The sequence below is a fragment of the Caretta caretta genome, chromosome 5, assembly GCF_965140235.1.
Source record: "Caretta caretta isolate rCarCar2 chromosome 5, rCarCar1.hap1, whole genome shotgun sequence".
In the NCBI taxonomy this organism is placed as follows: Eukaryota; Metazoa; Chordata; order Testudines; family Cheloniidae; genus Caretta; species Caretta caretta.
Window position 1 is genome coordinate 110,732,858 of NC_134210.1, and position 14,249 is coordinate 110,747,106.

Sequence of the window (14,249 nt, forward strand, 5' to 3'; positions counted from 1 at the left end):
TTACACATTTTGAGAATTCCCCTCAAACTGGGAGAATTTGTCTCTATGGATTTGTCTTGGAATGTGTGTAAAAGATTATTGTTTTGCATGATACTGTGTTAGAAATGTGTGTATGTCTTCATTTGATTTAAACTTACTTACTAATCTTACTTAGTTTTGTATAACGTTTGTTCAGTCTCTGTCTAGATAAAGTGGTTATCAGAACAACAAATGTATAACAGATTTTGGGGACATGGAAACAATACTTAGGAAGAGTCATCTTGTTTCTTGACCAATTTGGAAACAGGTGGAAGTAAGGAAATTGAACAGGAGAATAAATTCTGCAATTTAGACTCTTCTGTAAAAGGATAAACTGTTTGTTAAACCTTGATGAAGTAAATTTGATTGTGCATTTACTTCTTGCAATACTTTGAAGTCTGTTTTGAGGCAGAAGGATAGGTATAGAGAATGAATATGCAAATTAGGCAGCTATTTTAGCACAATTATTCTCACCATTTACTAGCTCATGACCCCATATTCCCAGTATCCATCTTAAATTTTGCTTGCGGAGGGGGGCAGGAGACGAGAGTAGCAGAAAAGACAAATACTACTTCCCTACTCATATTGGTTTGTCTTGGTTTTTGTGTTACAGTATCACAAGTATTCAACATAGTATTATTTTGTACATTTGTCTTGTGCTGTATTGTGATACATATATTGTGAGATTTTTTTATTATTATTTTTTTTTTCATAAAACATGCTCACTTCAACTTTTCTGGCTCCGTTTTTCCCCTCCTCTCACTTTACAGCATCTCTTTCCAGCCAGCCAGCCAAGTTTCTCACACTCCTATCTAGGGAGCTACCTGAGCATAAGGAAAAGGTGGCCTAAAAAGGAGCTACAACACTGGGTACTGGGCATGGGGAGGAGCTGAAAGGAGGTACCTCTCTAGGTGCTGAGTGAGCCCTGTTGGCTGAAGAGAAGTTCTGTGTGATGAAGTGGAGGTCAAATTCCCTGCATCAATGGAGAAGCTGGTGGGAGAGTAAAGGCTTGGGGAGTTAGTGTAGCAGCTCAGCACTGACAGGAAGAGAGCCAATTTTATCTTCTTTTTAAAGATTCATTCTGGTCATGACCCCACAACAACCCCTTCTTGACCCATCTTGAGCTTATGACTTATCCGTTGAGAAACAGGGATGTAGCAAAAATGACACCAATTAGCAGATACTAAGCACAGTTTTAAATATCCTGAACTTGCAGCTGAATGTTGTCAAGCAAACTAGCTAATCAGTCCTCTTCTCACAGAGGAGCTGTATGCGTTTGTTACAAAACACCTTTAGAAATGAATGAAGGAAAAAGCCTTATATAGGACAGTTGAATTACAGCAATAATCACACACAGAGGTCACGTTAGCTGAAATAACAAAGCAGCGTGCTGTGCACACTTTCAAATCTAATGTGCAATAATCAGTTTTCTAAATTGATTGTAATATGCAATAGTCATTTACCTTTATAATAACTTGCCGATCTGAAACTGTTCTCCAGAAAATCTAAAATCACACAAGGGTTTTAGGTTTTTTTAGTACAAACTTGGGTCTCAAATTGCACTCTCAACCCACGTTGTGGGGGAGGAGAAAATAGTAGAAGGCAAAGTAGTATTTACACTGCGCGCTCCCTGACAGAGGCAAGGTTTAAAGTGCGAGTCTACTTTGAAGAGTCACTTTGTAAAAAAGGGTGCCTTTTTACCCCACACATCTGTATTGCTTGACTTCAGTGACAAAATAAACTTTTGCTGCTCTTCACTCTGTTAGCCCTACAGAGGCAAGACAACTACAGGAGACTAAGGTGGAGTCTGTTCCTTTTTATTTATCATAAACCAAATTGTTTACTAGATTTCAATCAGTTCTACTTCCACTAACCAGTGAAGAGGTGCACAGGAATCAATGAGGAAATAATTTTGCCATCAGAACCTTTTGTCATTGGTGGTATGTGAAAAGTCCAGTCTGACTTTCAGATCTTAGAGTGAGTTTTCAGGGCCGGAAGTTAGAAAAAAATACCTTTTGTCACAGTTCAGGGCAACTGCATTTATATTCTCCCTCTGTGGTCCAGCAAGGGCACCCACACTAGGCTTCTGGGTCTCAAGAGATTTTGCCTAAGCAGGCCTGCTTGCTTTCTCTTCAGAGACTAATAACTGAGTAAGGTACCACACAGCACCTCCTGTGCAAGCCTATTTTATTCAGAAGGTAAGAAGCACTACAGAGAAAATATATTAAAAAACCGTAAGAGACTCTATGTGCATGCTAATAAGCATACCAGAGATCATCGCAACCCTAACATGGGCTCTGGCAGGAGCAATCCTTCAGAACCCCCATCCCAAAGGGTTTTTTTGTGGTTCTAAGTTCATCAGAGCTTCAGCTCAGAACAAGCACAAAGTTTAATCCATCCTTTATACCGTCTAGGGATCTTGGATCTAATTACCTACTACTGGAAATTCCAGTAAGCAATGGGCCTCTCCCCAGGGTTTACCTTCTTCCGACTATCTCCTAGGAAACCCGTTTCACATATATTGTGAAACAGTTATTTGAAATTCCTAACATTAGTCACATCCCTAGAAAAATTACAAACAATCTACAATAATACATTGCTTTTTTTTTTTAATACATTGCAAACCAAAGGTATTAAACTTGACTGAATTAGGCTGATGTTACTTCCATAAGGTTTGTCCAGGATATTATCAGTCCCGCCTTTTACTTGTAAACTGAGCAAATTTGAGCTTCTGCCAGTGAAAGACAAACCTGGAACCTTTTGCAGTAACTTTTCAGAATAGAACCACACTTTAACTTACAACTGGGATTCTATAGGAGCTCCACCATTGGAGTCTACCTTGGTGATGTGCTGAATTAGCCCATATTCCAGGTGCCCTGTCCATGACTTTCTCTAACTAGCATCACTTTTTGGACAGTGGTGACCATTTCCAGATCCTCAGGTTGATCACGGTGTTGTGGCAGCTTGCATCACTGGTATCCTTCTCCTCTGCTTCAGGTGGACTTCTTGCCATTGGGGGCCTATACAGAGACTCCCGCTGGCAGAACCTGGAAGCAAATGTATCCATCAGTCTCTACCTCCTATGGTACTTCTCTTTGTTAACTGTGCTTACTGAAATAAAGTATGGTAGTAAAATGCACATTGTTTTCAGGAGCGAAACAATGCACTGCAGAATATGCATAAGAAAATACAAGATCTGGAACTGGAACATAATAACTGCACTGACATTCTCCGGCGACAGGCCAGTGAACTTGAATACAGTACTGAACGAGAGGAGAGACTTAAAAAAGATCTTGAGGTAAGTACTTTTTATCTGTTCAGATTCAGTGGTGTTTTGTGTGTGTGTTCTCCATTTCATGAGATTACAGTAATCCTGGAATTCTATACAGGGGCAATTTCTCGAGTTAATGTTATGTCATTTTGAATAATTTGTGAATTGTTCATGCTTGACTTTCATTTAAGATGGAACATGACCTACCTGTTTTGTAACTTATTGAAAAGCTGAGTAAACCAACGCAACTAACTTGTTGCGTAGTCAGAGTCTTATCTGCTGTGGAGCTGGAACCCTGGATGGAAAAGGGCTCAAAGAGGTGTAAGGAATGAGCTTGGTGCACCAAATAATAAAAAATAATTTTTGGTGGTATTTAGTTATTTTAAGAAAAGCGTGCAAATGTTGTTCACCCACTGATGGCTCTAACTCGCACAATATCTTGCTGACCCTTATCGCCATTATAATTACAGAAATAGTGGGCTGTTGAACTATTTCTATAACGTATTGAGGGAGAGGTGGTAAGAGTTTCCAGGGGCTGTGACAGACCACTGGTTAAGGAACTCAGTAAGGGGAAGCAAAGTGCCAACTGTGCCAGATGGCTCCATGGAGGTGAAGGCTTCAGGCTTGGAGCCTTTTGCTGGCTTGGATGGTAGAGGAGCAGCATCAGTGGTTCTGTAGGACTCTGACTTGGACAAAGGCAATGGTAATGAGGAGTACTTGTGGCACCTTAGAGACTAACAAATTTATTTGAGCATAAGCTTTCATGGGCTAAAACCCACTTCATCGGATGCATGCAGTGGAAAATACAGTAGGAAGATATATATACACACAGAGAACATGAAAAAATGAGTGTTGCCATATACACTATAATGAGAGGCAATAGTGTATTTCTTCCACTTCCTCTTTCCCCTTCAAGCTAACAAGTGCCCCAATCCTGTTTCTTCTTCTCCAAGCAATTAACTAAAGGGTCTACAAGCCCATCCGCCTCTTCCTATGTACAAACTAATAAAAATAGCACCCCTCCTCCAGCTTTATCCGATATTAGTGTTCCAGCATCAGGCTAAAACACTTGCTTTATTATGCCTGCCCAAATTCTTGCCCTCTTATATGGAGTGGAGTCATCTTATCCACCATTAGCAAAAAGAAAGGGATCCTGCTTTGTAGCCAGAAGTGAAGCAGGGACCTGTGAAGAAAGAAATCAGAGATAAATTTAGATTACAACTTGGAAGATCAACGTAGGCTATTATATGTAATACAATAAAAGTATAGGAGGAACTGGGTAGTGATACTGATATTTTGGTTTTTTCCATTATAAAAGTTTCTTGTGACCTTTTCTAGAGACACTGTAACGCCGTCATTGTTTGCAGCAAGCATTTGAAATTCATAAAGAAGTGCCTTTCTTTGTCCCATGAAATTCCATTTCAGTTCAGCTGAGATAAAAGCTTTTGCAAATTGCTACCTCCCTTCTGTCACCAGTGTTAGCAAAATTTTGGCAGCATACCAAAAATGTTCATATTCTGTTGCTATTCTAATTAGGGCTGTCAAACAATTAAAAAATTAATAGCAATTAATAATGAGATAAAGTTATTAATTGCACTGTTAAACAATAATATAATGCCATTTATTTAAATATATTTGGGTGTTTTCTACATTTTCAAATTGATTTCAATTAAACACAGAATACAAAGAGTACAGTGCTCCTTTATATTATTTTGTATTACAAATAGCTGCACTGTAAAAAAAAAAAAAAAAAAAAAAAGTAAACAAAAGAAATACTATTTTTCAATTCACCTCATACAAGTACTGTAGTGCAATCTTTTTATCGTGAAAGTGCATTTTACAACTGTAGAATTTTTTTGTTACATAACTGCACTCAAAAACAAAACAATGTAGAACTTTAGCGCCTACCAGTCTACTCAGTCCTACTTCTTGTTCAGCCAATCGCTAAGATGAACACGATTGTTTACTTTTTTGGGAGATACTGCTGCCTGCTTATTTACAATGTCACCTGAAAGTGAAAACAGGAGTTCACATGGCACTTTTGTCGCCAGCATTGCAAGGTATTTACGTGCCAGATATGCTAAACATTCGTACGTCCTTTCATGCTTCGGCCACTATTCCAGAGGACATGCTTTCATGCTGATGATGCTTGTTAAAATAATGCATTAATTAAATTTGTAACTGAACTCCTTGGAGGAGAATTGTATATCTCCTGCTCCGTGGTTTTATTTGCATTCTGCCATATATTGTGTGCTATGGCAATCTTGGATGATTACCCAGTATATGTTCTTTGATTTAAGAACACTTTCATTGCAGAGCTGACAAAATGCAAAGGAAGTACCAGTATGAGATTTCTAAAGATAGCTACAGCACTCAATCCAAGGTTTAAGAATCTGAAGTGCCTTCTAAAATCTGAGATGGACGTGGTGTGGAACATGCCGTCAGAGGTCTTAAGAGCAACACTCCAATTCGGAAAGTAAAGGACCCGAACCACCAAAAAAAAAATCAGCCTTCTGTTGGTGGCATCTGAATGATATGATGAAAATAAACGTGTGTGAATCCACACTGTTTTGGATTGTTATCGAGCAGAACATGTCATCAGCATGGAAGCTGTTCTCACTTTCCAGTGACACTGTATATAAGAAGCGGGCAGCATTATCTCCTGTAACTGTAAACAGATTTGTGTCTCTTAGGAATTGGCTGAACAAGAAGTAGGACTGAGTGGACTTGTAGGCTCTAAAGTTTTATGTTGTTTGTTTGTTTTTTGAGTGCATTTATGTAACACAAAATATCTACATTTGTAAATTGCATTTTCACGATAGAGATTGCACTACAGTATTTGTATGAGGTGAATTGAAAAATTCTATTTCCTTTTTACAGTGCAAATATTTGTAATAGAAGATAATATAAAGGAGCATTGTACATGTTGTATTCTGTGTTTATAATTGTAATCAATATAATTGAAAATGCAGGAAAAACATCCAAAAATATTTATAATAAATTTAAATTAGTATTTTATTATTGTTTAACAGTGGGATTAAAATTGCAATTTTTAAATCAAGTTAACTCAAGCAATTAAAAACAAAAAAATTAACTGTGATTTAATTGAAATTCTAATTCTAATCTAAGGCTGGGCCAAGGCCACTGTCAGAGCAGCATCAGCATCCCTCACTGCAGTGAGAATGTCCTCCCACTTTTTGCCAGCCATCAGGGCAAATGAGGGGGTGGGGGAGAGTGGGTGGAGAAGAGCAAGTGCGGGGGCAGGGGTTCAGGGGAAGGGACAGTGCGAGGGTGAAGCCTCAGGAAAGGGATGACGCAGGTGGCTGGGACCATGGTTCTGGTGCCAGTGCCCCCTCCACCACCCCACTTGTAGGAAGCTTCCACCGCTCCTGCATCAAAACCCATGCCTAACCCTGCAGACACTTAAATTCCCGCCTCTCGGTTTGTACATTACCATGTAAGTTCTGATGTCTAGATGCCCAGCTCTCACCTAAGCCCTAGAGGGATCCTAAAACTAGGTGTTAGTCTGTCTATATTGCCTGTTAATTTAGGCATCTCCCCAGCTCGCCTTGCTGGCTTCTGTGAATCCCATTCTTAGGATACTAACTCTCCCAGGCCAATTGCATTTTGGGATGTATAAGTAGGGGCATTGCCAGCAGTTCGAGGGACGTGATCGTTCCCCTCTATTCGACTTTGGTGAGGCCTCATCTGGAGTACTGTGTCCAGTTTTGGGCCCCACACTTCAAGAAGGATGTGGATAAATTGGAGAGAGTCCAGCGAAGGGCAACAAAAATGATTAGGGGTCTGGAACACATGAGTTATTAGGAGAGGCTGAGGGAGCTGGGATTGTTTAGCCTGCAGAAGAGAAGAATGAGGGGGGATTTGATAGCTGCTTTCAACTACCTGAAAGGGGGTTCCAAAGAGGATGGCTCTAGACTGTTCTCAATGGTAGCAGATGACAGAACGAGGAGTAATGGTCTCAAGTTGCAGTGGGGGAGGTTTAGATTGGATATTAGAAAAACTTTTTCACTAAGAGGGTGGTGAAACACTGGAATGCGTTACCTAGGGAGGTGGTAGAATCTCCTTCCTTAGAAGTTTTTAAGTTCAGGCTTGACAAAGCCCTGGCTGGGATGATTTAACTGGGAATTGGTCCTGCTTTGAGCAGGGGGTTGGACTAGATGACCTTCAGGGGTCCCTTCCAACCCTGATATTCTATGATCCCCATGCACTGTATAGGGAACCTGGGTGCCAAACTCCGGGCCGTGGATTCCTCTAGGCAGCAGGGTGCCTGGACGTTAGGTGTCGGAATGCTGAGTTGAAGTTCTCATTTTGGATCTACCCCTAAGAGCTTGTCTGCAGACAGTTTCTGTACTGCTTTAACTATGTCAGTTTGGAAACCTTAAATGTATGAGAATAAGCTATACCAGTATAGAGCACCTTTATACTGGTAAAACTGCATTCACACTGGGAGCTGTACTAGTTTAAGTATTTTGGCTTAAAAAAAATCACTCATATAACCAAAATAGTTACATTGGTTCACAAACTGTGGATCTTAGGTCTGCTGTCTACCCACATAAGCATATCACTGTACCCTTGTGGAGCCCCCAGTGACTTCAGTGCTCCAAGCAGAGATATCTGCTGGTGCATATCTCATGGCTGGATTGAAACCTAAGTTACAAATGGAAGCAATAGAGCTCAGAAAGAGGGGAAATCATTCTTGGTTTCCACATATTACTTTAACTAGTCTGTTGCTTCTTCATCTGTATTCAGTGATTCTTCATTTCATAAAAGTTACTGTGATTTTTTTTTTCTTCCAGAAAGTGAATTATGGTATCTCTGAATGAATTAAACAAGAGGGACTAGTTTGTTCATAAATGCAAGAGCAATTATTTACTTACAGATCTTTGTAATTTGCAGTGATGTTGAAGGAAATGAAAGAAATAAAGAGAAATATCTCATTTTAATGAGCATTTGGCAAGTTGTATATTTGAGGGGAAAAGGCCTGATTATGGCAGTAGCTTTTTAAATTGCTTTTATATAGTGGCTTAAAATGTAAATAAGAGAGAATTTAAACCTATTGCTATAATTTTATGTTTGGAACGCCGTGAGGAACTTTTTTTTTTTTTTTTTGATTGCATGAGTGTTCCTTTAGTGCCCTCTGCTGGGTATGTGGCAAACAGTCATTAGTTTGAATATAGCAAGAATAATCTAACAGACAACTTTGCAATTATTTTTGAAGTTTCAGCTTAAAAACAAAACTTTTTTTTTCCTCTTTGTGGTATACATTTTTGCTGTAATGATTCATTTTTCATTTAAATGATAGATTACATGGAATTTAGTGGTATATGTTTTTGCTTTAATGATTCATTTTTCATTTAAATGATAGATTACATGGAATTTAGTGTTTTTTAATCAATTTGTTATATTGCTAAAGACTTTAAGGTCAGAAGGGGCCATCGTGATCATCTCGTCTGATTTCCTGCACATTGCGGGCCAGAGACTCTCACCGATCCATTCCTGAAATAGATCCCTAACCTCTGGCTGAGTTACTGAATAACAGAGAATTCACCACTTACATCAGTTTAAACCTGCAAGTGACCCATGCTTCACAGGAAGGTGAAACCCCGACAGGGTCTCTGCCAATCTGACCTGGAGGAAAATTCCTTTTTGACCCCAGAGATGGCAGTCAGTTAGACCCTGAGCATGTGGGCAAGACCCACCAGGCAGATACATAGGAAAGAACTTTCTGTAGTAACTTAGAGCCCTCCCCATCTAACGTCCCCTCTCTGGCCATTGGGGATTTTTGCTACTGGCAGTCACGGATGGGCCATATGCCATTGTAGGCAGTCCCATCATACCATCCCCTCCATAAACTTACCAAGCTCAGTCTTGAAGCCAGTTAAGTTTTTTTGCCCCCACTGCTCCAGAACTTCACTCCTCTGATGGTTAGAAACCTTTGCCTAATTTTGAGCCTAAACCAGTTTATATCCATTTGTTCTTGTGTTCACATTGGCACTTAACTTAAACACCTCATTTCCCTCCCTGGTATTTATCCCTCTGATGAATTTATAGAGAGTAATTGTATCTCTCCTTAGTCTTCTTTTGGTTAGGCTAAACAAACCAAGCTCTTTGAGTCTCCTCTCATAAGGTAGGTTTTCCATTCCTTGGATCATCCTAGTAGCCCTTCTCCACACTCATTCCAGTTTAAATCCATCTTTCTGAAATATCGGAGACCAGAACTGCACACAGTATTCAGAGGTCTCACCAGTGCCTTGTATAATGGTTCTAACACTTCCCTTTTTCTACTGGAAATACCCCTTCTGATGCATTCTAGGACTGCATTAGTCTTTTTCATGGCCGTATCACAATGACAGTTCATAGCTATCCTGTGATCAACCAATACACCCAGGTCTTTCTCCTCCTCCTCTGTCGTTTCCCACTGATAAATCCCCAGCTTATAGCAAAAATTCTTGTTGTTAGTCCCTAAATATGTGACTTCACACTATTAAATTTCATCCCATTTCTATTACTCCAGTTTACAAGGTCATCAAGATCTTCTTGTATGATATTCCAGTCCTCCTCTGTATTAACAATACCTCCCAACTTTGTGTCGTCTGCAAATTTTATTAGTGCATTCTCATTTTGTGTGCCAAGGTTCGTAATAAAAACGTTAAATAAGTTTGGTCCCAGGACTGATGCCTGAAGAACTGCACTAGTAATCTCCCTCCAGCCTGACAGTTCACCTTTCAGTATGATCTGTGGTAGTTGCCACTTTAACCAGTTCATCCTCCACCTTTCAATTCTCATATTAATCCCCATCTTCTCTAATTTACTAATAATTTCCCATGTGGAATTATATCAAATGCCTTAATGAAATCCAGGTAGATTAGATCTACTCCATTTCCTTTGTCTAAACAATCGGTTATCTTCTCAACGGAGATCAGGTTGGTCAGGCAGAATCTACCTTTTAAAACCATGTTGTATTTTATCCCAGTTACTGTTCACCTCTATGTCCTTAACTACTTTCTCTTTCAAAATTTGTTCCAAGACCTTGCATACAATTGAAGTCAAACTAACAGGCCTGAAGTTTCCTGGATCATTTTTTTCTCTTTCTTAAAAATAGGAAGTATATTAGCAATTCTCCAGTCATAGGATACGACCCCTGAATTTACAGATTCATTAAAAATCCTTGCTATTGGACTTGCAATTTCATGTGCCACTTCCTTTAATATTCTCAGATGGAGATTATCTGGGGCCCTTGATTTAGTCCCATTAAGCTATTTGAGTTTTACTTCCCCCTTGGATGTGGTAATTTCTAAATGGGATTTCAACTATGGGATTTCTAAATGGGATTTCAATAGCCACATTTTAAACATGATTCTAAAACAGAGGTGCCTCATTCTGTGGAGATGGCCTAATTATATATATATTTTTAATTGTAGTTCATGGGCAGGGATGACAAAATGAGATCTTCTACTAAAAACAAAGGAAAGATTGTAGAGGATCAATGATAAAAAATAGCCCTTTATATAGAACTGCATTTTTAGGCCCCTACCCTGAAATGAGTTTTGTGTGGAGGATCTTTGCACCTACCTGGAGTCCTACTGAAGTCAAGTGCGTGAAGTGGCCACCAAAAATTGAAATAGAAAACTTGCCTGATCCTCATTTCTATTCTAAAATTTCTGTATATTTTGAGACACACTGTGATCTCATGCCTGGGATAGGCCACACTGAAAATGTCACACTCAGGGAAGACTGCAAGAAATAGGGAAGACAATCCCCCAAACTGGTGATTTTATTCCGTAATTAGATTCACCAATCCAGTAACAGTATAGCTTCTGCAGTACCACACTGAACCAGAAGCCAAAATCAGTCCCCCTTAGGCATTCCAGCCCTTGGTTCCCATCTAGGCAACCCAATCTAATATAGGTTTCAGAGTACCAGCTGTGTTAGTCTGTATTCGCAAAAAGAAAAGGAGTACTTGTGGATGCACTGAATCCGATGAAGTGAGCCGTAGCTCACGAAAGCTTATGCTCAAATAAATTTGTTAGTCTCTAAGGTGCCCCAAGTCGTCCTTTTCTTTTTGCAATCTAATATAGTGATAGGTTATTGAAAATCTATTTCACCATATGTGAGGTTCTTTCTAATCCCAAGGGATCAGACACATTTCCCCAGGTCAATATATATTTCAGATCTTACCCAAATATCACAGTCAGCCAATCCCCCATAAACTAACTAAAGATTTATTAATAAAAGAAGAGAGTTATAAATGGTTAAGGAATCATATACATACAAGTGATTTGCAAAGTGCTTATATCAGGTTTGTAGGAGTGATGGAATAAACTGTTAGTTTGGAAAAGTCTCTGTGGAATCACCCAAACTCCATGTTTAAAGCTTCCTTGTTAGAAATCTGGTCCAGAGCAATGAAGCAGAAAATGAAGACAAAATGGAGATGTTTCAGGTGCCTTCTTATATCCTCTGCCATGTGCATGGAAATTTACTGTCCCAAACAAAGCCCACAGCCCATGTCCATTGACAGATACTGTCCCAAGATGGAATCCAGGGTCACATGAGTATGGAAAATTACTGGGAGAAGATGTGACCTGAGACTCCATGTCCTCATCATATGTCCTTACACGCTTTGCTGACTCATAGGGGCGGCCACTGGTACCTGGCTGTCTGAGGCATCCTCAGGAAGGGCTATCTGGACCAATGGGCCATTATGCGAGCTGAGTGTCTTTGATGGGCCATCAACACATAGCTGGCTAGCCTTGATGTAAATCCTGTCTCCGGGGTGCCGCTCAGGAATACATCATATGTGTAAGGTACAAGTACATAGCCAATATTCATAACTTCAGTACAAAGATGATACATGCATATAAACCAGATAAACATACTTAGCAAATCATAAATTTTCCATTGACACCTTACATGACAGACTTTGTACAAGATTCGTTGTAATGGTGGTATCAATAATGATACAAATAGTGATTCTTATACATAGCATCACACACACATTAGGCAAATTAATTACACCAGGGATCTATTTGGCCCAGAAAGATTTTCTGGAATTGTTGTGCCTTTTGTTGCTGTTTCGCCTTAGCAGTGTTTGGTCTGGAAAGGAGATTTCTTGGGAAATAAACAGCAGTCTGTGTATAAAGTCTTGTGATGTGTACAGGTGCTAAAAAACTGGGTGGGAATGCTGTTTAACAAACAGTCGTGGTGGGAAATGTGTATTTACTCTTCTTGTATGAGAAACAGAATTGTCAGTTCATAAATTTCGGGATATTTGTTTTTTTACAATAAAGTATGGTGAATCCCCAATATTTCATGTGTTGGAGGCTGCCAAATCATAGTTAGCTGAAACCCAGGGTCTCTTATAAGGTTAAAAAAGTGTCTCATGACTTGGCCATTAGATGCTGAGACTCCTCAAGGAGTATGGGCCGTTAATGGAAATACCCCTCCAGCTTTCATGATTTTTTTTTTTTTTAAATCTGGTCTAATTACATTGACTTTTATGTATCCTATCAAATGGATTATCATGCATTGGCTTGGCAGGCTTGATACCCTGTGGGGGTCCTGAAGGAAACTTTCACAGTGGTGCCTTGCAACCCTCATCTTGTCTTTCTAGAAGCCCTATATCATCAAGTGAGATAAGTTACTGAAGTTCCCATTTTGACAGGTTTCAGAGGAACAGCCGTGTTAGTCTGTATTCGCAAAAAGAAAAGGAGTACTTGTGGCACCTTAGAGACTAACCAATTTATTTGAGCATGAGCTTTCGTGAGCTACAGCTCACTTCATCAGATGTTGTCCTTCACTAGTGTCCTTCACCATGTTGTCCTTCACTAGTGATTCATTGTGAATCAAAGTGCAGTATGACACTCAGCAACTGTCGCTGCATACTGAAGCCTCAATGAACTTGTTTAAACAAGAAGTTTACCACTCCACTGGTAGAAGGGTTGTTTTTTTTGTAGGATGGGTTTGATTTAAATCAATTTGATTTAAATCATGATTTAAATCAATAGTCAGGAAGTCTCAATTTAATCATGGTTTTCTACATAAAAGTGCATTCTTGTTGGTTGGTATAACCTCAATACGTATTCTTCACAACTCAGAGATGATGTAGGTTTCATTTTTAGAAGGTACACATTATACATTTTTAAAGAGTGATTTATTTTGAAAAATTTTCAAATTAGTTTTACAGCTATACCAGAAAATGAATGAATGGTTATTTCATTTACCAAAGGTAATTGAAGCAGATATTTAGAAGTCACTGGGAGGTGAACTATCTCCAATTCAACAGGTTAATCAGTAATATTTGGGGGATTTTCTTGCCATCCTCTGTTAGGAGGAGAACATCACCAGACAGACATTTAAATTGTTTTATTTAACTAAAACAACAATGTTAAGTATTCTGGACTTTTTTCTTCAACAGCAAACATATAGTAATATTTTAACAAAACAAGCATGTGTCCCTTGCTTCTCACATTTATCTCCAGACTTCTTCTCCTTGTCCAGATCTATTCCAGCCGCAACAATCTTTTATTAATTGAACATTTTGAAACTTTGCACTTTTAGAGAGAGGTAAGGGATTGACTCTGTGAACACATATTTGCAGAGGGACAATAGAGTTGAGGTCTGTTATTTCTCACCTCTATTATTTAAAAAAAATAAATTTGCTGTTAACAAGCATGTTACCTCTGGAGAGACAAATCCACAGTCTGAGAACTGCCAAACTAAGCATCTCTCATAAATATCAGGGTTGGAAGGGACCTCAGGAGGTCATCTAGTCCAACCCCCTGCTCAAAGCAGGACCAAACCCCAATTTTTGCCCCAGATCCCTAAATAGCCCCCTCAAGGATTGAACTCACAACCGTTGTTTTAGCAGGCCAATGCCCAAACCACTGAGCTATCCCTCCCCCCATGGTATCTTCTAGACTGAGCACGGAGTCCCATTGGG

General features: G+C 39.3%; 1 protein-coding gene across 22 annotated transcripts in view; it reads left to right on the plus strand.

Annotated features, from left to right (window-relative positions):
* CCDC171 (coiled-coil domain containing 171) overlaps positions 1 to 14,249 on the plus strand; it is a 262,059-nt gene that overhangs the window by 37,186 nt on the left and 210,624 nt on the right. For all 22 annotated transcript variants that reach the window (XR_012668627.1, XM_075128797.1, XM_075128798.1 and 19 more), the window contains one exon: positions 3,170 to 3,316. Coding sequence is in view for 21 of the 22 variants with exons in the window: in XM_075128797.1 (XP_074984898.1) it covers positions 3,170 to 3,316 (147 nt within the window). In the remaining variant the exon portion in view is untranslated. The remainder of the gene's footprint in view (positions 1 to 3,169; positions 3,317 to 14,249) is intronic.